Here is a 22688-nt window from a genome sequence, read left to right on the forward strand (position 1 = left end):
ATGAGGCCCAACCAACTGAGCCACACCAGTCAGGACAACAGCTGGGTTTTTTTGTTTGTTTGTTTTGTTTGTTTGTTTGGCTGTTTTTTAAAAGATTTTATTGATTTATTTTCAGAGAGAGGGGAAGGGAGGAAGAGAAACATCGATGCAAGAGTGAAACATTAGTTGGCTGCCTCCCTCAGGCCTCCAACCAGGGACCTGTCCTGCAGCCTAGGCACGTGCCCTGACTGGGAATCGAACTAGCAACATTTTGGTTCACAGGCCAGTGCTCATTCCACTGAGCCACACCAGCCAGGGATGTTTTTTGTTTTGTTTAATTGGGGTAAAATTCACAGAACACAAAATGAACCATTTTAAAGTGACCAGTTCAGCCCTGGTTCATGTGGCCCAGTGGACTGAGTGCCGGCCTGCAAACTGAAAGGTTGCTGGTTGGATTCCCAGTCAGGGCACATGCCTGGGCTGCAGGCCAGGTCTCCAGTTGTGGGCATATGAGAGACAACTGATAGGTGTATCTCTCTCATGTTGATGTTCTTCTCCCTTTCTTCCTCCCTTCCCTTCTCTCTAAAAATAAATAAATAAAATCTTAAAAAAAAAGTTCCTGAAGGCTAAAAAATACTATTTTAAAGAAGCGACCAGCTCTGTAGCATTAATATATTCACAATGTTGTGTAACTACCACCTCCAGCTCATTCCAAAACGTAGCATCTAATTTTTAGTAAGCTCCATTAAATTTTGACCCAGAAGGGTAGGATTTCTGAAAACCTTGGATTCTTCCTTGCACAGCTAGGACTGATGAGGCAGACCGGCCTTCCCTTTGAGTTAAAATTCAGCGCTGTCTCCCCCACAGTGTCTGCCACCTGCAGGCCAGAGGACTTCAGCTGCGGGGCTCTTGTCAACCGCTGCATTCCTCAGCTCTGGAGATGTGACGGCCAGATGGACTGCGAGAACGGCTCTGACGAGCAAGACTGCCGTGAGTGTGGCCCACGTACCAGGGCAGCCATGCATGCGGCCCACCTGGACCCTGGGCTGCGTGCAGATTTGTTCTCCAGCAGCCGGGCCCCAACTGTGGATCCACTCCTTCATTTCCTGGGGGTTTGTCCAAGCCCCGTCCCCCCCACTGAAGCCTGCCTTGACTAGAAGGTGGTGCAGCAGGTAGTGATGCCCCCCCTCTTAGGGCTACCAGCACACTCAGCAAAGGTTTTCTTCCCAAGTGTCCGCCACATGGTGCACCCTCCTGTCAGTGAGCCCTGTGACCACCTACAGCCACCCCAGGGGGCTAAGCACACAGTAGGGACTCACCCACAGAGACTTGCTCACCCGACTAACTGCTAAGGGGAGGGAAGCTTCACCAAGCTGAGGCTTCTACAAAGAAACAAGGCCGAGAGTCCGGGAGGGGTGTTCCCTTTGGACCCGTGTGTCTGTGTTGGCTCTTCGATTTTATGTATTATTATTATTATTGTTTTTTCCCCAATGGTGTAGTTTTTTATTTTTAAAGGGAGTAAGGCTATCAAAAACAAAATAACAGAAAAAATTAAATAACTAAGATGAAATTAAATCTTCAAGGTCACAAAATATAAAAACCCTTAGGAGATTTAAAAAAAAATAACGAAACATGTTTACTTACACTTACTTTAGAAATACACACCTAACCTCCATCAGTGGTCATCTGATGAAAGACCTTCCGGGAGAACATTTTAAAATAAAATGGAAAGGTGTCCAAAAAGAACACCTTCCAGTCTCACTGAGATATAATTGACATGCAACACTGTGTAAGTGGAAGGTTTGGGGGTGGCTGTGGCCCCAGGATGATAAACGCCCCCCCCCACCTGCCTTCAAGTCATTCTCGCTGTTTCAGAGCGAGAAGATCACTATGAACAAGGACACCAAGGTACCCAATGCCTGTTTGTTCACTGTCAGCAGAGATGATCATGCACTAGGAAATATTATTAAATCACGGCTGCTGAAGGACCCGCAGGTGCTCTTTGCTGGCCACGAAGTCCCCTACGTCTAGGAGCACAAAATCATCTGTGTGCAGACCACACCAGACTACACCCCCGGAGGCCTGCACCAGGGCCATCACAGACCCTGTCAGCAAGCTCTTCCTGCTGGAAGAGTGATTCCAAGTGGCCATCAAAGACAAGCAAGAAGGAAACGAATAGTCTGAAACAGCACTCTTGCTTGGCTAGTTCCTACCTTGCACCGGGCCCTCCTTTGGGCATGGAGTGAAGGAGAGCAGCTTCTCCCAGACGTGGGCCTTGCTGGAGAGCCCCTCATCCCCGACACCAGTGTGACTTGCATATAGATTCTAGTTCATCTTCCTAATAAAGTATGGCAGGAAAAGACCCGCATGTGAGCTGAAGCAGAGGTCACACCTTATACCAAGTGGGCTGTTGGATTTAGTGGTGGTGGATGACCTGTCCCAAGGCCACAGTGGGGCCACATTTCAGAGTGGATTGGCCCAGACACCGAGAATTCTATCTGAGAGGGTGGCAGGAACAAACCTGTTCTGGACCAACTGGGGACCTGAGGGCTTCCTGGGAGGCAGTGTCGAGCAAAACGGAACCCAATTCCTGTGCACCTCCGTGAGTCTCTGCTGTGGAAGCTTTCGCTGCCAGGTCAGCCTGTCTCACTCAACATAACACCCCCAGACGGGGCCCACAACCACTTCCCCCGGCTTCTCCTCTATGGTGCAGGGTTCAGTAAAAATATCCACCGATTACAACAAACAACAAAAACATTGTGAAAGTTTAAAGAGTATGTAATGAGTTGATACACATTCAGCCTTCTGAAATAGCAGGTTTCACCTCCATGTATTCAACCAACTGCAGATTGAAAATATTGGGGGAAGAAAATTCCAGAATATTCCAAAAAGCAAAACTTGAATTTGCTGCGTGCTGAGTACTAGCCTGAATTTACCCAAATGAAGTGATATGTAGGCATAACCTCCTATGGCCTATATATAAATGCAGGTTATGTGCAAATGTAGGTTTTACACAAATACAAACAAAAAAAGGGACTCGATTAAGCATTCTTGGATTTGGGTATCTGGAACCAACCCTCCCACCCCAGGATACTGAGAGATGATTATATTGTGGAAGGATCACCAGTAGGTTACTTAACACCTCTATCAATTCACATAATCATCACTTTTTTGGGGGGGTCCTCTTTTAAAAATAATAACAACAACAAACCCTTAATGAGTGCTTCGTTAGTGCCGGCCCAACCTGAGCTTACTCAGCAGTCCTCATAACACCGCCCTGAGGCGCTGAGGGTTCCGAGGTTCCCGGACACCCCCCACCTCTCCAGGGTCCACCTAACTGGGTTCTGGCCACTCCTCTCTCAGTATCCCGCGTCTGCGGAATGGGCTGGTGTTGCGAGGCAGGGGATCCCAGTGACCTGGTTTCCCATCGGTCCCCCGCAGCCTCCAAGACCTGTTCCATGCTGGAGTTCCGCTGCGACGACGGGAAGTGCATTGACATAGAGTTCGTCTGCGACTCAGACCGAGACTGCTTGGACGGCTCCGACGAGGCACACTGCCCGGCGCCCACCTGCAGCCCCGCCCACTTCCAGTGCAACAGCTCCACCTGCATCCCGAAGCTGTGGGCCTGCGATGGCGACAGCGACTGCTCTGACGGCTCAGACGAGTGGCCGCAGAGCTGCGGGGGCCGCAACACAACCGCCCATCACAGGCAGCACCCGTGCACGGACCTCCAGTTCCACTGCCGCAGCGGGGAATGCATCCACTTCAGCTGGCACTGCGATGGCAGCGCGGACTGCAAGGACAAGTCTGATGAGGAGAACTGCGGTGAGGGCAGGGGCGCTGCCCTGGCCTGGCCGTGTGCTCCCCGAGTGTGCGGCTGGTGGTGCCTTTAGGTGGTTTAACGATCTCAAATCACTTGCTCATTTAGTTCATTTCATTTTTGAGAGGGAAGTAAGCCACAGCTCCTGAAAGATTTTGGTTCAGGAAGAATCCTGGGCTCCAGGCCTGGCTGGTGACATGGAGCTGTGTGACCCTTGGTCAAGGACTCAACCTCGGGGTTCTGTGGTGTCCTCCCCTGTCGAGTGGGGCAACAGCGTTGGCCTTGGTAGGCTGAGGTTAGAGTCCATTGCCACCCCATAGAACTTTCTGTGGTCTGTGCCGCCCAGTGAAGTAGCCACTGGCCAGCGCAGATAGTGCAATTGAAAAACGGGCTTTATTTCGTTTGATTATTGTTTTCATTGGTGTTTTTTTCTTTTCTAAAATTTTGTATTATTATTTCATTTTAATTTATTGAAAGTTAAATGGCTGCACATGGTTAGTAGCTCCTGCGGTGGAGACAGTGCAGATGGAGGCTCTGGCCCTGTCTGTGTCCTGCTCCTGAGCCCACAAGCCTGTATCTCGAGGTTAGTTAGTAGTATAGAGCCATTGTGAATCCAGAAGGTATCTTCTTCTATTTTAAAAGAGTGTATTTATTTATTTTTAGAGAGAGGGGAAGGGAGGGAGAAAGAGAGGGAGAAAAACGTCTATCAGTTGCTTCTCAGATGGGTACGGAATCCGCAGCCCAGGCCTTTGCCCTGACCAGGAATCCAACTCAAGATCCTTTGCTTTGAGGAATGATGCCCAACCAACTGAGCCACACTGGTCAGGGCTGGTTGCTATTTTTTTTTAAGATTTTATTTATTTATTTTTAGAGAGAGGGAAGAGAGGGAGAAAGAGAGAGACAAAAACATCAATGTATAGTTGCCTCTTATATGTCCCTAAGTGGCTTGCAACCCAGGCATGTGTCCTGACTAGGAATCGAACCAGCGACCCTTTGGTTCATAGCCCATGCTCGATCCACCGAGCTACACCAGCCAGGGCTGAATTTTTAAGTTATATGCATTTTTATTGTGAAATAGAGCTCACAGGAAGGTGCATAAAATTTAAACATACAGCTTGGTGGCTGAGCATAAAGCAAATCCTGTGTGAGGTAAAGTTCTGGACCATGGCCAGTAGCACCCTGTTCCAGTCACCACGTGCATCCTGAACTCTCACTGTAATGTCTTTGTCACCTGGCCTCCTGTCATCACATTCTTGGCGTTCGTGGTCTGCTCAGCGGTACTGATCGGAGTTGTCATGGTTCACTCGGCCTGCCTCTGTCTGACTGGGACCGTATCATTGCTTTTTTTGCTGAGAAGCGCTCCTTGGGTCTGTAGTTGTTGAACAAATTTTTCGATCTAAAAATGCACAGGAGGCAAACCTGGAGAGAAGTCTAGGACATACCCTAATAGTTGTGGTGGAACACTTGGACTTCAGGGTGCTTTCCTCCACTTTCCAATTTTCCAAATTTTCCTTTGTTACTTTAGTAATAATATTCCATGATGCTTCTTCATTAAGGAAGAAAGTACCTACTGCCATAAGAGAAAGAAAATCTAAAATCTACGTTGGTTACATGTGAGAGTACCAAGACAGAGAGACATACCTGGGGAGTTTTCCCCCATGGTGGGGAGGGAGGCCACCTCTTTCCTCTTTTTCCTGTGCGAAGAAGCAGATAAAATGGATGATCCACTGTCTTCTTCTGGTATAAGAGGCTGGGTGTGTTTTTTCACATCTAAACCTCATTCATCTACGTGCTGTCCCCAAGGCCCAGGACAGCTGACTTCTGTTAGGCTGTTGGAAGATTGTTTCTTCAAATGTGAGGGTTCTTTTGTCTTCGTCTCTCCTGAGAAAAACCAACACGTGCTGTCTTTCCCAGCTGTGGCCACATGCCGGCCTGACGAGTTCCAGTGCTCGGACGGGACCTGCATCCACGGCAGCCAGCAGTGTGACAGGAAGTATGACTGCAGGGACAGGAGTGATGAGCTGGGCTGCATCAATGGTGAGCTCAGTGCCCGGAGAGCCCTCGGTTGCCAGGAGGGGACGGGAGTACAAGCAGGGTGGATCCCAGACAAGGGCAGATGCTCCCAGGTCAACCCCATACCAGCTGTGTGTCCTTGGGAAAGTTACTTGACCCCTCTGATCTGAAAAAAAAAAAAGTGTATAATGAAAGCACCTACCTGAGGACTATAAGATTTCATGAGGTAGAAGTGTGCAAAGCCCTTATCTTTGAGCTCAGAGTTACATGGACAAGACAATTCTCTGTAAAGATGCTCCTGAATTTATGACACAGCAGTTGCACCTCTGGGGATGACCTAGGAGAGACTCACACCCAGGCTCCAGGATGTGCGGGCAGCACCGTGCTAACAGCAAACCACTGGAAGCAGCCTGGGTGTTCATCTACCAGACAATTAATTTAAAATGTTTTCATGTGGTATAACACACACAACATAAGCATAATGCTTTTTAAAGTTTTATTAAGGTATTTAGAGACTGAAACAATTTAGTGAACAAAAAGTTAAATTCTGGTAATGCACTGTCTTTTTTTAATTGTGGTAAAATATGTACAACATAAAATTTACCATCTTAACCATTTTTTAAAAGATTTTATTTATTTATCTTTAGAGAGAAGGGAAGAGAGAGAGAGAGGGATGATGTGTGAGAGAAACATCATCAGGTTGCCTCTCACACACCCCCAGCTGGGGACCTGGCTCACAACCCAGGCACGTGCCCTGACTGGGAATTGAACCAGTGACCCTTTGGTTTGCAGACCAGCACTCAGTCCACTGAGTCACACCAGCCGGGGCTTAATCATTTTTAAGTATATAGTTTGGTGGCATTCAGCACATCCACATTGTTGTGCAGCCACCTCCACCACCCGTCTCCAGAACTTTGTTATCTTCCCAAACTGAAACTCTGCCCCGATTAAGCGTGAACTCTCCCTCCCCAAGTAGCTGACACCCCTCCCTATGCACTTGACTCTTCTAGGGTATGAGTGAAATCATATAGTATTTGTCCTCTCGTGACTGGCTTATTGATGCCCTCCAGATTCATCCATGTTGTAGTAGGTGTCAGAATTTCCTTCCTTTCTAAGGCTGAGTGATATTCCACTGTGTGGATGGGCCACACTGTGTTTATCCACTTATCAGCTGATGGACACTTGGGTTGCTTCCATCCTTGGCTGTTGTGAATAATGGTGCTATGAACATGGCTGTAGGAAAACAACTGTTGAAGTGGTGACGCAGTCACACAGGGGATGTCAGCCCCGCAGCTCAGAAAGCGAGGCTGCAGGCCTCCGCCGGAGCTCAGCAGTCCTCGTAACTCCAGGACTGAGAGCGAGAAGCAAGTTGCTGGAGATTACTGAATACATTTATTTTCCAAGACTCTAAAACAAGCAAAATTCAATAATATATTATTCCTTCATACATGTTTGAACTATTAATGAAAAAAATAAGGGAAGGTTAACCCCGAAGTTCAGCATCAGCCTCTGGGGGCACAGCGGAGAGCGGCCGGACGGGACCTGGGACGGATGAGGGCTTCGGGATAATCTAGGGCGCGGGTCTGCAGACCTTTACCATAAAAGGCTGGAGAGTAAATATTTTTGGCTTTAGGGGCCATAGTCTCTGCTGCATCTACTCACCTCTGCTAGTGTTTCAAGAAAATAGCCACAGACAGTATGTAAATGAATGGGCTGGGCTGCAGGCCAATAAAAGTTTTAATATTTAAATATTTGAATGTGTAACTAAACAGGCAATGGGTAGGTTTGGTGGTGGTTCATAGTTTTCCCTCCCCTGCTCTTGGTGACATTCTAATTCTTAAACTGGTTCACAGGCGTTCAATAGTTATTATGTTTTATTGGTGAATACAAGATTATATAACCTTGTGTAAGTTACTATAGTATTAAAGAGCACCAAACAGGATCCCTCAGCTCAGAGGCCCCTGACCCTCTTCTTTGGCTCTCGTAGCGACCGTGTGCGAAGGCCCTGACAAGTTCAAGTGCCACAGTGGTGAGTGCATCACCCTGGACAAAGTGTGCAACTCAGTCCGGGACTGCCAGGACTGGTCGGATGAGCCCCTCAAGGAGTGTGGTGAGCCCAGGGGTGCAGGTGGCTCTTGGAGATCATGGAGAGCTGGAAGTGGGCCCCAGACATGGGTGCAGTGGGGGTGCATGGCTCCGCCCCACCCATGCTCCCAAGGGCTCTGGCTCTGGGGCGAGACAGACGTGGCGGCTCTGCTTCCAAGTCTGTTTTTGCATCTGTAGGAAGGGACTGTGGCTGCTCACACAGCCTTGGGCTGCTGGGGAGTGACAGAGGCGATGCCTGCAGAGCTTCAGCAGTGCTCTGTGACTCGTGGCTGTGTGAATATCTGGGCTTTCCTGGGCAGACAGTCGCCGTGGCAGCCTTTCAGCAGGAAAGCAGCCGTGTGAATGCCGTGCACGCGCACTTGCGGTGCGGCCGTGTGCCAAGAGCTGTCCTTTACGAACACTGAAGTTTGAAGTTAAAAGTTAACTGAAGTATTTAAAGTTAAAAGCCATTCTTAGCTGTTCGGCTGTTTAAGGACAGGCAGCAGGCTGGCTCTGGCCCATGCTTGCTGTAGAGAACTAGAGCTCGGACTCTGGAGCCAGATGCCCCAGATTCCAGTCCAGCGGTGTGATCTTGGGCAAGTCATTTACCTTGGCCATCCCACAGTTTCCCAGCTGCCTTTAGGGTTGTTGGGAAGATTAAATGAGTTAATATGTGTGGGTAACTGTGGTATGTAGTTTTCAGTTTATATATTTTTTTCTTTTAGATTTTATTTATTTTTTGGTAAGAGAAGAAAGGAGGGAGAGATAGAGGGAGGGAAACATTGATCGGTTTCCTTTTGCCTACCCCCACTGGGGACCTGCCCTGCAACCAAGGAGTGTGCCCTGACTGGGAATCGAACTGGCAGCCCCTCAGTAGGCAGGCTGGTGCTCAACCCACTGAGCCACACCAGCCAGGGCCAGTTGTTTTAATGTAAAAATATTTTAAATTGTGGCTGAAGAAAATAACAAGATTTATCATCTTAAACATTTTTAAATGTACGGTTCAGTAATCTTTTAAAAAAGATTTTATATATTTATTTTTAGAGAGAGGGAAAGGGAGAGAGAAAGAGAGGAAGAGAAACATCGACATGTAAGAGAAATGTTGACCAGTTGTCTCTCACATACCCCCAGCTGGGGGCCTGGCTCGCAACCCTGGCATGTACCCCACCTGGGAATTGAACCGGTGACCCCCTAGTTTGCAGGCCAGTGCTCAATCCACTGAGCCACACCAGCCACGGCTGCAGTCCAGTAATCTTAAGTACAGTCACACTGTTGTGCAGCCATCACCGCCTGTTCCCATTAAACACTAATTCCCCTGTCCCCAACCCCTGGCAGCCACCCTTCTATTCTTTGTCCCGATGACTCTGACTTCTCCAGGGACCTCACAGAGGTGGGGTCATCACACAGTGTTTGCCTTCTGGTGTCTGGCCCACTTCACTCAGCGTAACATCTCCTAGGTTCACCTACAGCACAGACAAGTCCCCCTAGGGGTCATGGTACTTCACAGGCTTCCACTCATTGTGGTGATGGTGATAAAGGTAGTGAAATAGAGATGGTGGCTGGGGAGGGGTGACTGGAGGCCTTAGCATGACGGGCCTGTGTCCCCACTCGGCCCAGGGACCAACGAGTGCTTGGACAACAAGGGTGGCTGCTCCCACGTCTGCCACGACCTCAAGATTGGCTACGAGTGCTTGTGTCCTAGGGGCTTCCGGCTGGCGGACCAGCTGAGATGCGAAGGTGAGTCCCAAGCAGGGTGGGCTCCGGGCCTCCTCAGCCCTGCCCGCTGACAAGGCGGCCGAGCCCTCTGCGCCTTGGTTTCCCCATTGCTGCATGGGACGTCCCCACTCACAAGGCTGTAGGAGGATCTAGCCAGATGCCATGGGCATGGGTTGTCTTGCACAAGCTTAGCCCACAAGGAGCACTTGGTTCTTAACCTTTGGGATTAATAATTAAAAAATAAATCTCAGCTGACATGATTTTGTCCTGTTGGCCTTACCCCAAGGGTAAGCAGTGAGTCGGGGCCACTGTTGGAGACGGGTTCTCGCTGTTTCCCCGATTTCACGTGTGAACCTCATAGTCACTGAGACACCAGCCCGAGATCTTCCCCAGAGGAGCTGGCTGCCCCCCGTTTGCCATCGTGAGGCACAGCTTCGGGTGGAGCCTGTCAACCTACCTGTGGGGAAGATGCGCCAAACCCCTTTCTCTGTCTCGACTCGTAGACATTGACGAGTGTCAGGACCCCGACGCCTGCAGCCAGCTCTGCGTGAACCTCGAGGGCAGCTACAAGTGCGAGTGTGAGGAGGGCTTCCAGCTGGACCCGCTCTCCAAGTCCTGCAAGGCTGTGGGTGAGTGCGAGGAGGCGGCGCGAGGGGACTGGCCCGGCTGCTCCGCTCCGAAAGCAACCCAGTGGGGAATTTCATCATTTGAACTTTGCAGACTAACACGACTTGGGGACAGTGCTCCCGAGACCTGTGGCAGGTACAGGAGCTATGGCAGGAATCGGGGCTGCTAGAAGGCTGCTCTTGTGTGTCCGGCTGCTCAGCTGACACAGGTGAACCCCACGGGGGGTGGTTTGCAGCCTGCAGGCCCTGCCAGGGACTTCTGGGAGCACGAGGTGGAAACCACGGCCCCAAACAGCCTGCACCTCCTCCAGCTCTTGTTAGCTAAAGGGACTTGCACCGCCCCTTCCCGTCCACAAAGCAAATGCATTTCAAAGAGAACAAAATATAATGGAACAAGAATATAATGGCTCATAATGAAACAAAATAGTTGAGGTTTTCTTTCTATCTGAGGTTTAGGTTAGACCTGCAGACGCACACTAGCTCTTCAAATCACCTAATTCAAGGGACCCCGTGTGTTTGCAGGCGGCCTTGTCCTGGCAGCTCTGTCACCTGGCCCAGGCATTCTGGTTTTGCGTCATGTTCTGCTCTTGCAGTGGGAATCCAGCGAGGGTCAATTTTGTAGGAATATTTTAGAGCCTCTTCTGTTTCTCCAAGAGTCTCTTCGGCTTTAATTCCACCTTCCCTGCTGTCATCCCTTTAGATATCCTCCCTCCTGTCCTCCCCCTGCCACACCCCCATGCGTGTCCTGGTTCTGGAGCAAATTGGGGGCTGAATTCCTGAAACCCTCCAGGATTTGAGATTATAGTTTCTTTCCAACCTGTAGGGGTCAGCATCTGCACAGATGCCATCCCTACGTGTCAGGGAGGTATATCCTGAGTGAGGTCAGTTGTAGAAGTCAGTTTGTACATATCGGTGTCGTGGTTACAGCACAGCCTTCAGAGTCAGAGAGACCCAGGTTCAAATCCCGGCTCTGTCACTCGCTAGCTGTGTGACCTTGGGCATGTCACTTTCTCTGAGCTGCAATCCCTTTATCTGTAAGAAGGGTTGACCATAGCACCTGCCTTACAGGAGTGTGAGGATCAGTGAGGGGAAACTCAGTAGGAAAAGCACTGAAGAGACTTCCTGCTCTAAGGAATTGCTCTGTGCACATTAACCGTTATCGTTTCTTTTTTTTTTTTTTAATTTTTATTTATTTATTTTTAGAGAAGGAAGGGAGGGAGAAAGAGAGAGAGAAACATCTATGTGCGGTTGCTGGGGGCTGTGGCCTGGCAACCCAGGCATGTGCCCTGACTGGGAATCGAACCTGCGATGCTTTGGTTTGCAGCCTGCGCTCAATCCACTGAGCTACGCCAGCCAGGCCACTATCGCTTCTTCATCCTTCTGTTCTAAAATGTAAAATGCTGGGCCTCAGGTGTTTTGGAACTGCACCTATGCACCTATGGTGAGGCCGGCAGACCAGAGGTGGCTGCCACTGAAAGGACAGTTTAGTACTCACAGACCCCAAAGGAGGGGGCACATTACACCACACGGGGCTCCACAGGGGAGCACCAAGATCGGCCAGGAAGCAGGGGAGTGTGGGGGAGTGTGGGGGAGAGACTTTGTTGTGGTTTTCATGGGAAGACACAGGTGAGGCAGGGTAAACAGGCTCAGGATTCACTAGTTGTGTAATTTCAGTGGGCTCTGGGGTGCAGGGACTGTCCCTGCTGTTGGGTTCCTGATCTCAGGTGGCCAGGGCAAGGCTGTAGTGGCCTGCAGTGTGAGGAGGTGCAGAAGGCGGTGGGTGTGGGCTGCTATGTTTGCATTTGAGGCCAGCGGGTGCCCAGGGACTGGCAGGCCTGGGAGGGGCCGACCCTCCGAGATCTGCGAGGCCCCAGAGTCAGAGCATCAGAACCACGTGGCTAACACACAGGGAGGCCCTTTCCTCCCCACATCCTGGGTGTCTCCTCCGGCTCAGCCAGACCCTGCAGGGCAACAGACGGGTCAGAGGTCCCTTCCGTTCCCCTGAGTGCCCTGTGTTGGTCCACAGGCAGCATCGCCTACCTCTTTTTCACCAACCGCCACGAGGTGAGGAAGATGACGCTGGACCGCAGTGAGTACACCAGCCTCATCCCGAACCTGAAGAACGTGGTTGCCCTGGACATGGAAGTGGCCAGCAACAGAGTCTACTGGTCGGACTTGTCCCTGAAGAAGATCTTCAGGTGAGCCTCAGCCCCAGCCCAGCCCAGCCCTGTGTGAAATAACCGCCCCTGGTGTCGACTCCCTCCTGCCCTGCTCTGCCCTCAGCACCCAGATTGACAGAGCGCCCACCTCCTCCCACAACACCATCATCGGCGAGGACCTCCAGGCTCCCGATGGGCTGGCGGTGGACTGGATCCACAGCAACATATACTGGACAGACTCCATCCTGGGCACTGTCTCGGTGGCCGACACCAAAGGAGTGAAGAGGAAGACCCTCTTCAAGGAGGAAGGCTCTAAGCCGAGGGCCATTGTGGTGGATCCTGTGCACGGGTGGGTATCCCCCCAGCTGAGACGTGCGGAGAAAATGAAGAACCAGTGAGGACTCGTGGGCGGGGGAGGGGGAAGGCTTGTGCCTAAAGTAGGCGAGGCCGGCACGGGGTCCTTCCCCACACGGCCTTTGGGGCCACGAGGGTCCGTCCCCTGACGCCTGCTGTGTCCCCTGGGACAGAAGCAGACCCTGGAAACTCCTGCCCCGTAGAATAGAGTCCAAAACCAGAAATCAACACACTGATTTAAATTGGTATTAGAAATTGATATTTATTAGAAATTAGAAAATAAAATTCAGATTTAGTCTTTTGTGCCAGGATAGGACTGGAGAAAAGTAAAAATGCACGTGTCCCCAGTTAACCGACCGACAGGCTCCTCGAGGCCGCGACTGGGAGCGAGGGTCCCCGCCACCGTGCGCAGGCCCAGGAGGTGTCTGCCCGGGGCCTGTGGCTGACTCAGCACCTCCGGGGCCCCCGGGGACAGGCCCCCAGGGAAATCCTGGCCCAGTGCACGCCTATCACACCACATCTGCCACCACAGCGTGTCACAGGTGGAACTTCACAAATGCGGAGGGGCGGTGACCTCCCCGGGGCGGGCAGCTGTGACCAGAGGAAAAGGGAGTGCGTGGCTGTGGGCGTGACTCAGACGGGGCAGCCCCTGTGGTGGGGCGGGCCGAGCCCACCCGTGCCCCCCAGTTGGGTCCCCACTTCTTTAGTTACCCTTCAGCACCTGAAAATTGAGTTTGATCCCCCTTTTGTCTCCTACCACTCACAAGTGGCCCTGCTTTATTGTGGTGGTCTGGAACCAAACCTTCACTATCTCTGAGCTGTGCCTGTATATATATATATACTTGAAAAGCAAAAAACTAAAATTTAAATTTAAAAATTACAAAAAAATTGCCCTGGCTGGTGTGGCTCAGTGGATTGAATGCCCACCTGCGAACAGAAAGGTCACCAGTTCGATTCCCAGTCAGGGCACATGCCTGGGTTGTGGGCCAGTTTCCCAGCTGAGTGCATGCGAGAGGCAACCAATCGGTGTATCTCTCACACATCGATGTTTCTCTTCCTCTCTTTTTCCCTCCCTTCCCCTCTCTCTAAAAATAAATAAAGTCTTTTTTAAAATTTTGTAAAAAAATCATAAAACTTTTTAGAAACTCATGTTAGGGCTCAGATTCCTGGGCCCCAGTCCTGATATTGGAATCAAATCCTCCTTTTGTTGGCCCTGGCTGAGCAGCTCAGCTGCTTACGGCATCGTCCTGCTACACCAAGGTTGTGAGTTCGATGCCCAGTCAGGGCACATACAAGAAACAACCAATGAATGCATCAGTAAGTGGAACAACAAATCAATGTTTCTCTCTCTCTTTAAAACAGAAAACCTCCCTTTGTTCAATTTTTTTTTGTTTGTTTTATTTATTTTTTAGAGAGAGGGGCAGGCAGGGAGAAAGGGAGAAAAACATTGGTGTGTGGGGACCTGGCCTGCAACCCAGGCACATGCCCTGACTGGGAACACCAGCCAGAGCTCCCTTTGTTCCTGAGGGTTCTAAAATCCTGCCAGGTCCCGTAAGGTTGGGGAGCGGAAGGAACCGATCTGGGTCTCCAGGGACTGCTTTGGAGTCCTGGCCTGGCTGTGCCAGGTGCAGGCTGCTCTCTAGCATTGCGGGGGAACCGCCCCCCCTGACGTCCGCATGTCTGTCCTCACAGCTTCATGTACTGGACGGACTGGGGGACTCCTGCCAAGATCAAGAAGGGGGGTCTGAACGGCGTGGACATTCACTCCCTGGTGACAGAGAACATCCAGTGGCCCAACGGCATCACCCTGGGTATGTTCGAGGCACTGTGGTCCCTGGGGGTCGAGCAGAGTCTAGAGGAGAGAGAGGGTGGCCAGGCCACCCCTAAACATAACCAGGCAGCTCCCCCAGCTTTTTATAGCCTGCGGCTCGGCCCAGCACCCAGTCCCAACCCCCGCCCCCACGCCCCCCAGCATTCGGTTCAGGCAGGCACCTGGGGGCTGCGGTCAGAGCTGCTTTTCTGGGAGCATCTCTGCTGGTCCTTGGGGGGCTCCTTTCTGCAGCCGAGTGTCCATGCCAAGGGCCAGCATCCACGTGTGGCCTCTCCTTGTCCACCTGTGGGTTCTAGATCTTTCCAGTGGCCGCCTCTACTGGGTTGACTCCAAGCTCCACTCCATCTCCAGCATCGACGTCAACGGGGGAAACCGGAAAACGGTTTTGGAGGACAAGAGAAAGCTGGCACACCCCTTCTCCGTGGCCGTCTTTGAGGTGAGGGCTGGGAGCACAGAGCTGCCGCTGTGGGGCCCCGCGGGAACTCGCGGCCGAGCGCTGTCTCCTGCGCGCCACCCCTGGACGAGGCAGGAGCGCGCACGCAAGCAGGGCCACACCCTCCACCTGGTTCACTCAAGCCAAGACTCAGAAAACTGCTTATGGCTGAAGAGGCCTCAGACCTGCAGTAATTTCTGTTTTATTCTCGCCAAAGCAGTGTTAAAGGTCTAAAGCAGCAGTTTTGAAGTGGAAGCTGTCTTGCCATCCAGGGGACTCTTGGAAATGCCTGGAGACTTCATTGTCACATCTCGTGGTGGGGGTGGGGTCACTAACGGCACCTAGCGGGTGAAGGCCGGGCACGCTGCTGAACGGCACACAAGGGCAGGGGGGGTGCTCCCATGAAGGGTCATCTGGCACCAAATAGCACCCCAGTGGGGGAATTCTGCTCTAAAGAAATGTCATTATATTGGTTCACCCACGTTCCAGCAGCTGGACTCACAAGAACCAAGAGGTGAAAGAAACCCTGGTGTCTGTCAAAGATGGGTGGATGAACAAAATGTGCCCTACCCCTACAGTGGGGTGTCACTCAGCCTTAACAAGGAAGGAAACTCTGACTACATGCAACTACATGAGTGAAGCTTGAGCACATGACACTGAGTGAGATAAGCCAGGCGCAAAGGGACAGACACTGTGGTTCCACTCACAGGAGGTCCCTAGAGCAGTCAGATCCACAGAGGCAGGAAGACGGGTGGGAGCCGGGGCTGGGGGAGGGGCCTGGGGAGTGCGTGTTCCGTGGGGACAGAGGTTCAGTTTGGGAAGGTGAGAAAGTTCTGGAGATGGATGGTGGCTGTGGCTGCACAGCGGTGTGAGTGGACTTAATGCCATGGAACTGGACACAAATTATTAAGATGTTGCAGTTTATGTTATAAGTATTTTACCACAATTAAAAACTTTTTAAGAAACAAGACATGATGCTACTACCTGCAACTGCTTCTTTCCCGAGAGCCCCAGAGCCTCGGGGTTGGGAGGACAGTGGTCGGCCCCACACCAGTGGTTGATGGGCTGTGCCGTCTTCCTCAACGCCCACGCAGGATAAGGTGTTTTGGACGGATATCATCAATGAAGCCATTTTCAGTGCCAACCGCCTCACGGGGTCTGACATTAATTTGATGGCAGAAAACCTGTTGTCCCCAGAGGACATTGTGCTTTTCCACAACCTCACACAGCCAAGAGGTAAAGATAGGGTGGTCGCCCCTCCCCCAGTTCCCTGATGGAGCGCTGGAATTTTCTAGAATTTTCTGACCTCATTCTTGCCCTGACTCCCCACCTTATCCTCCTCAGGGGTGAACTGGTGTGAGAAGACCACCCTTCCCAACGGCGGCTGCCAGTTCCTGTGTCTCCCGGCCCCTCAGATCAATCTCCACTCACCCAGGTTCACCTGCGCCTGCCCAGATGGCGAGCTGCTGGCCGCGGACAGGAGGAGCTGCCTCGCAGGTGGGGGTGCCAGCCTGCTGCGCACGTGTCTCGCTCCCCCCCAGAAGAGGGTCAGTCCTGCAGGCCTTCCCAAGCCTCTCTCTGCCCGTCTGTGAAATGGGAGAGCGAGGCCCCAGGAGGCCGTGGCAGGGACTCCTCACTGGGAAAACCATGGTCTGCCTTTCTGGAATGTTGGGCATATCAGCATTGTGCTGGGCACTTAGACTCAGTTTACCTTTGATGTCTGGTCCACTCTGGCCCAGCTCCCTTGGGAGGTGACTGATTTTAGACGCAGATGTCAAATGAGGAATGACTTTTCTATTCTTTTTTTTTAAGTGGCTAAAATAATTTATTTTATCTCAAATATTAATGCTTTTCTTATGGCTTTTGGTATGTCCATTCTTGCATCCTTTAAGAGTCTAATGTTAATGAGGAAGTTTACCTGTCAGCTTAATATACTTTAATTTTCCCCAAAGATCATAGGTTGGATTATTTTGAGGAAGGGAGAAATCTCTCTCTCTCTCTCTCCTTCTATTTTTTTTAGATTTAATTTTTTTATTTTTACAGAGAGGGGAAGCGAGGGTGAGAGGGAGAGAAACAACATTGATCAATTACCTCTCCAACGCCCTCAACCAGGGCCTGGCCTTCAACCCAGTAATGTGCCCTGACTGGGAATTGAACCAGTGACCTTTAGGTTTGTGGGACACCACCCAACTCACTGAGCCACAACTTGCAGGGTGGGAAATCTCTTTTATATTTAGAAATTTGTGAAAACACTGTGGGCTTTAATATGTGATTCTGAGCCTTCATTTGAAAAAAAATGTTTCTTTTTGTTACAGCCATAAGTATTTTTGTTCCTTGGTTTCAGTTTGAAACCTTGTTTCTTGCTACTTTCTCTTTTTAAGGTTTTATTTATTTATTTTTAGAGAGGAGGAGGAAAGGAGAGAGGGAGAGAAACATCAAGGTATGGTTGCCTCTCTTGCACCCCCTGCTGGGGACCTGGCCCACAACCAGGCACATGCCCTGACTGGGACTTGAACCGGCAACCCTTTAGTTTGCAGGCTGGTGCTCAGTCCACTGAGCCACACCAGCCAAGGCTGTTCCTTACTACTTTTAATCTTATCCTTTCAACTCCTATGAAAATATTTTGTTATTGTGTGATTGGTTGTTTCATTTTATTTTTATTTTTCTGCATATCTCAATTATTTTTTATTATCTTATATTCAGTTTATTTGAAACTTATAAAACTGTCACAGAAAAATTGGGGTACATTTTGCTTAAAGTTGTTTTTCCATTCCTCGACCAGACCTGCCGGTTACCTCTGTGTAGGGAGAAGGTGTACAGCGCCCTCGGCAGCATGGCAGTTCTCCCTCCAGGGAGCTTGTGCCCATGAGAATGACAGACAGCACCCTGTTCTTAGGGAACCTCTTGCTTGAAACTGATGATATAGTAGCCTTAGATCCTTAGAAATCCCCAAAGAGTAAGATTTCATTGAAAGAGAGAGGAAGGGGATGGGGAGAGAGAGACATCGATTTGTTGTTCCACTTATTTATGCATGCATTGGCTGATTCTTGTATGTGCCCTGATGGGGGATCGAACCAGCGACCCTGGTGGAGGGGCACAGCACTCCAATCAACTGCGCTACCTGGCCACGGGCACATGTGCTCTTTCAGCACCTAGCAGTCCGGTGTTAGTGCTAACAGTTGCTCCTTCTTGTCCTTAATAGGCAGTGTGGAAGAGTCCGCCACCTTCCTTTCCATCTCCTTTTTTCCTTTTTTCTTCTTTCTACAGAAGTGGCATCATTCATCTCATTTTCATAGTATTGTCCTTCGTTGTATTCATTGTTTTGCCCTTACATCCAGAAACTTTCAAAAATATAAAAAGATCTTCAGTTTAGACTCAAGGCTTGTTGGCCCTGGTTCTACGTGGTGCCTCTCCTCACCTGGTGCTGAGCAGCCGACTTAGAACCCATGAGGAGCAGGCCCACCCATGGGGGTGGGGGCAGCTTATGCAGGGTATACACCTTGAGGTCTCTCCTAAGGTCAAAGTCAAGCTGTCAGCCGGGGCTGCAGCCATGTGAAGGTTTGCCTGGGGCTGGAATATCTGCTTCTGGGATTGCTTACTCGGATCGCTGCTGGTAGCAGGACAGGGCTCAGCTTCGTGCTGGTTGCTGGCAGGTCTCGGTTTCCCACTGCACGGGCCTGTCCACAGGCTGCTTGAGTGGATTCCTAAGGTTACTCCTAGCGAGTGACACGGGGTGATGTACCGAATGCTGTGATTCCCTCTTCCCCAAAGTTCATATGCTGAAAGTATATTGTTGAAATATAATCTGCCTTTTCAGTTCTTCTCAAGCTCAGAAAAATCTCGATTTGGAGCCAGAGTGTTCCTAACACTGCAAATCACCCTTTTTGAAAGTAGATATTAGTGGGTTTGTATTTTCACTGCTTTTGTTTTCAGTTACCTGTTGACGGCCCTGGGCACTCACTGGCACGTGTTGTCCTAAGCAGTGCAGAGCTCTCAGAGTGCTCCTCGGGCCACAGGGCAGTAGGGAAATGTTTATTCTTTCAGACACTGACCCTGCAGTGACCACCCCAGGACCCACCATGGCTGGCTCAACTGTGGCCATTTCTGAGCTCACCACCTCCAAGTTGGTGCTTCACCAAGGTAAAGGATGGGACCACCCTGGCCCCTCGCTCATCCCGATGAGCATCTAGATGATCTCCTTGGGAGGCCAGAGCATCTAGATGAGAAGCTAGAGAGTGGAGTTAGTTCTGGCCGACTTTCTCTGACATGGCTGGTGTATCTCTGAAGCCTCGGTTTCCCTACCTATAAAATAAGGCTAGTAACAGTGCCCACCCCGCGCCATAATAGTGGGCATCACAGGGGCTAATTTGTGTGAAGAGTCTGAGCACGTGGTGGCTGCTGATCCCAGAGTTTGCCGGGCGGAGGGGCCCAGGAGCGTGAAATGTCATCCAGGCCATTCACTGCCCTGGTTTCAGGGCTGTGTGTGCCCCAGCCCGGCCAGGACTAGGGTGAGGCAGGTGAGGTACTCCTCAGGACAACATCTGAAGGGGCACCAAGAAACCCAGGACTCAGGCCCTGGCTGGTGTGGCTCAGTGGGTTGAGTGCCAGTCTGCAAACCAAAGGGTTGCCAGTTCGACTCCCAGTCAGGACACAGGCCTGGTGTGTGGACTAGGTCCCCAGTAGGGAGCGTATAAGAGGCAACCACACTTTCTTTCCCTCCCTTCCTGTCTTTCTAAAAATGAATAAATAAAATCTTAAAAAAAAAAAAGAAAAGAAAAGAAGCCCAGGACTCAAATCATACTTTAATCTGTTTTTTAAAATTTAATATATTAAGATTTTATTTATTTATTTTTAGAGAGAGGGGAAGGGAGAGGGAAAGAGGAAGAGAAAAAACAATGTTTGAGAGAAACATTGATCAGCTGTCTCCCATACACGCCCCGACCAAGGGCAGGGTCCACAACCCAGGCATGTGCCCTGACCAGGAATCTAACCAACTCCTTGCTTTTCAGGATGTCACCTGACCAACTGAGCCACACGAGTCAGGGCTAATCTGATATCTTTAAAAAATCAAATTGTCAAACTATAGCCTGTGGGACCAACCACTTGATCTTGTAAATAAAGTTTGATTGGAACCAGGGTCCTAGTAAGGCAGGATCATTCAAACATAGTGTCAGATCCAGTTTTGCTAAAAATCCAGTTATTTTGCATATCATAGTGTTGGAATTAATTTTGACTTTTATATATAACATTTTAAAATACTACTGAATTACTGAGTTTTGGGGGGGTGCCTTTAAATTTTGTGCCTGAGGCCAATGTCTCATTCTCCTCACCCTAACGTGGTCTCAAGGTCATGACCTCCTTGGAGGTGGTCAGAGCTGGACTTTCAGTGAATTGACCAAAGACCCACCATTCGTGTCTTTGGCCACCAGAGGGCGCCCGACCTAGTTTTTGAGGAGCTTGGAAATAGATCTCATGGACTTTTCCGGCCAGATAAAAAAAATGTCACATCAGCACGTTTCAGACATTTTTTTCCCCTTCAGAGTAGCTGAAGCCTTTGTTCAGCCATAACCAAGATTAAAACAGGAACTGCTGTGCTTATGGGATGCCTGGAACCCTTCTCGCTTGGATGGGGGGTAGGGAAGGGCACTGCTCGACAAACCATTTCACAGACAGGCCCATCCAGGGCTCTGGAATTTGGCAAAGGAGCCCTTTTAAGGGAAAAACTCCTCCAAAATTCTGCTGCTGCCCTAAATCATTGTTGTTACAAGGTTTGTTAAATATGCACAAGTGTGATATTGGGTACAAATTTCATATACACATGTGCAACAGCTGGTAGAATTAAAACCTCGGTGGGCTGGAATATAATGGTGACAGTAATCACGGCTCACGCATGTGGCTTGTTCAGCCCTCCTGGCGCATTCGCCTCTTCAGAGACCTTTCAGTGTTTCTCTGCGTGGAGCCCTTTTGTGGTCTGGCCCAGGTGCATTTGTGTGATTAGTGGTTATGTAATGAGGTCTTTCCTCCTCACCCCAATATTTTTTATTAGCTAGGGACAGTTGACACAGGACTACAGAGTTTGATGCGGTCCAGCCTGTGCTCTGGAACTGGCAAACCCTGTCCGGAAGAGGCTCATTGCCATCCAGTGCAGGGCCGGGCTGAAAAATTTCACCAGTGACCACTGGAATGTAACTGCAGGCTTTCACCTTGGAGACTGGTGGTCCTCTCCCCTTTAGCTCTATGCTGAGCTAAAGAACCCTCTTAATGCCACACTGAGTCCCAGAATTCCAACTGTGAACAAACAAATAAGGCCCTGGTGCAAGCCAGCGGGGCGCCCCTCTGGCCTGGGAGATGCTCCAAGTTCCTCTGCACTTCTAAGGGCAATGAGTCGTGTCAGGTGGTTTCCTTTGGGTGAGTTGTCACACACCTGCCGTGCTTCCGTGGCCCTGACTGTGGATCTGAGCCACACTTTCTCCCTTCTCCTGTGCAGCCTGGGACAACGCTACTCACAGAGGGGACCAGGAGAGGCCCAGGAGTGTGGGCGTGCTGTACATTGTCCTCCCCATTGGTAAGCCCTCCCTCGGTTCCCCAACCTCCCCACTTAGCCAGCTTTTCTCCCAGGAATGGGGTGTCCTGGCCATGTGTCCTATTCATCATTGCACTCCCCACCTTTTTAAAAAATATTTTATTATTTATTTTTAGAGAGGGGAAGGGAGGGAGAAAGAGAAACATCAATGTATGGTTGCCTCTTGTACACCCCCTACTGGGGTCCTGGCCTGCAACCTAGGCATGTGCCCTGACTAGGAATTGAACTGGCGACCCTTTGATTTGCAGGCCAGCACTCAATCCATTGAGCCACTCCAGCCAGGGCTGCACTCCCCTTTCTAGCTTCATTCATTTAACAAATCTAGCTGAGCACCAGTTGTGTACCAAGCCTGCTTCTGGGCACGGAGGACACAGCTGTGAAAGAAATAAACACCTTGCCCCCCGGGGAGCTGACAGTGAACAAAAAGAGACAGCTGACGTGTCAGATGGGGAGGGGGGTCCGGAGTCCCAGGGGTGCAGTGATGGGTGCTGTAGGGAAGGCCTCTCTGGCACCGGGGGGAGGCGAGGCGCATGGTTCCCTTGCAGGGGTGAGTGTGGAGAGCTCCACTTTCCCTTCCTCAGCCTGTCAGTCACAGCTTGGTTAGCATCACACCCATTTTTCCTTTTCTGAGAAAGCAAGTCCTCTTGAAGTGTCCCTTCAACACCCAGCCTGCCCACACATACCTGCATTTTGGTGCCAACCGTCGCCCGACTGTGGGTTGACAGATGTGGCAAGTGGGACCCTCCCCTCCCTGGTGGCTACCGAGGGTGGCACCTGCCCTACTTCTTCCCAGCAGAGGCCAAGTCTCTTCACCCTCTGAGCACCGGTCAGACTGTTTTATGAAGCCAGGCTGGGGAAGCCCTTGGCCAGGCCCTGGATTATCTAAAAAAGCAGTGGCCCCACGTGTGGGTAACCCAAGGGGAAACCTGGAGGAACCCACCGCAGGCGAGCGTTTCTGGGGTGAAGCGGTCACAGTGATCTTCAAGGCAGAGGCTGGCTGTGCTCATAGATTTTTTTTTCTTTTTTACAAAGAACAAGTATTCCATTAAATCAGAACAAAACCATTAACGGATAAAAGGGCTGGGGAGT

The 22688-nt window shown here is 50.6% G+C and overlaps 1 protein-coding gene and 1 pseudogene across 1 annotated transcript in view; both read left to right on the top strand.

Annotated features, from left to right (window-relative positions):
* LDLR (low density lipoprotein receptor) overlaps positions 1 to 22688 on the top strand; it is a 35637-nt gene that overhangs the window by 10337 nt on the left and 2612 nt on the right. The window contains exons 3-16 of the mRNA XM_045853023.1: positions 847 to 969; positions 3421 to 3804; positions 5714 to 5836; positions 7800 to 7922; positions 9515 to 9634; positions 10117 to 10242; positions 12266 to 12437; positions 12523 to 12747; positions 14445 to 14563; positions 14880 to 15019; positions 16111 to 16252; positions 16361 to 16513; positions 19061 to 19156; positions 21504 to 21581. Of these exons, the coding sequence (XP_045708979.1) occupies positions 847 to 969; positions 3421 to 3804; positions 5714 to 5836; positions 7800 to 7922; positions 9515 to 9634; positions 10117 to 10242; positions 12266 to 12437; positions 12523 to 12747; positions 14445 to 14563; positions 14880 to 15019; positions 16111 to 16252; positions 16361 to 16513; positions 19061 to 19156; positions 21504 to 21581 (2124 nt within the window). The remainder of the gene's footprint in view (positions 1 to 846; positions 970 to 3420; positions 3805 to 5713; positions 5837 to 7799; positions 7923 to 9514; positions 9635 to 10116; positions 10243 to 12265; positions 12438 to 12522; positions 12748 to 14444; positions 14564 to 14879; positions 15020 to 16110; positions 16253 to 16360; positions 16514 to 19060; positions 19157 to 21503; positions 21582 to 22688) is intronic.
* On the top strand, positions 1221 to 2158 carry LOC123828280 (annotated as a pseudogene).

This window comes from Phyllostomus hastatus, unplaced genomic scaffold (genome assembly GCF_019186645.2).
Source record: "Phyllostomus hastatus isolate PE091 unplaced genomic scaffold, TTU_PhHast_1.1 phas_contig_98, whole genome shotgun sequence".
In the NCBI taxonomy this organism is placed as follows: Eukaryota; Metazoa; Chordata; class Mammalia; order Chiroptera; family Phyllostomidae; genus Phyllostomus; species Phyllostomus hastatus.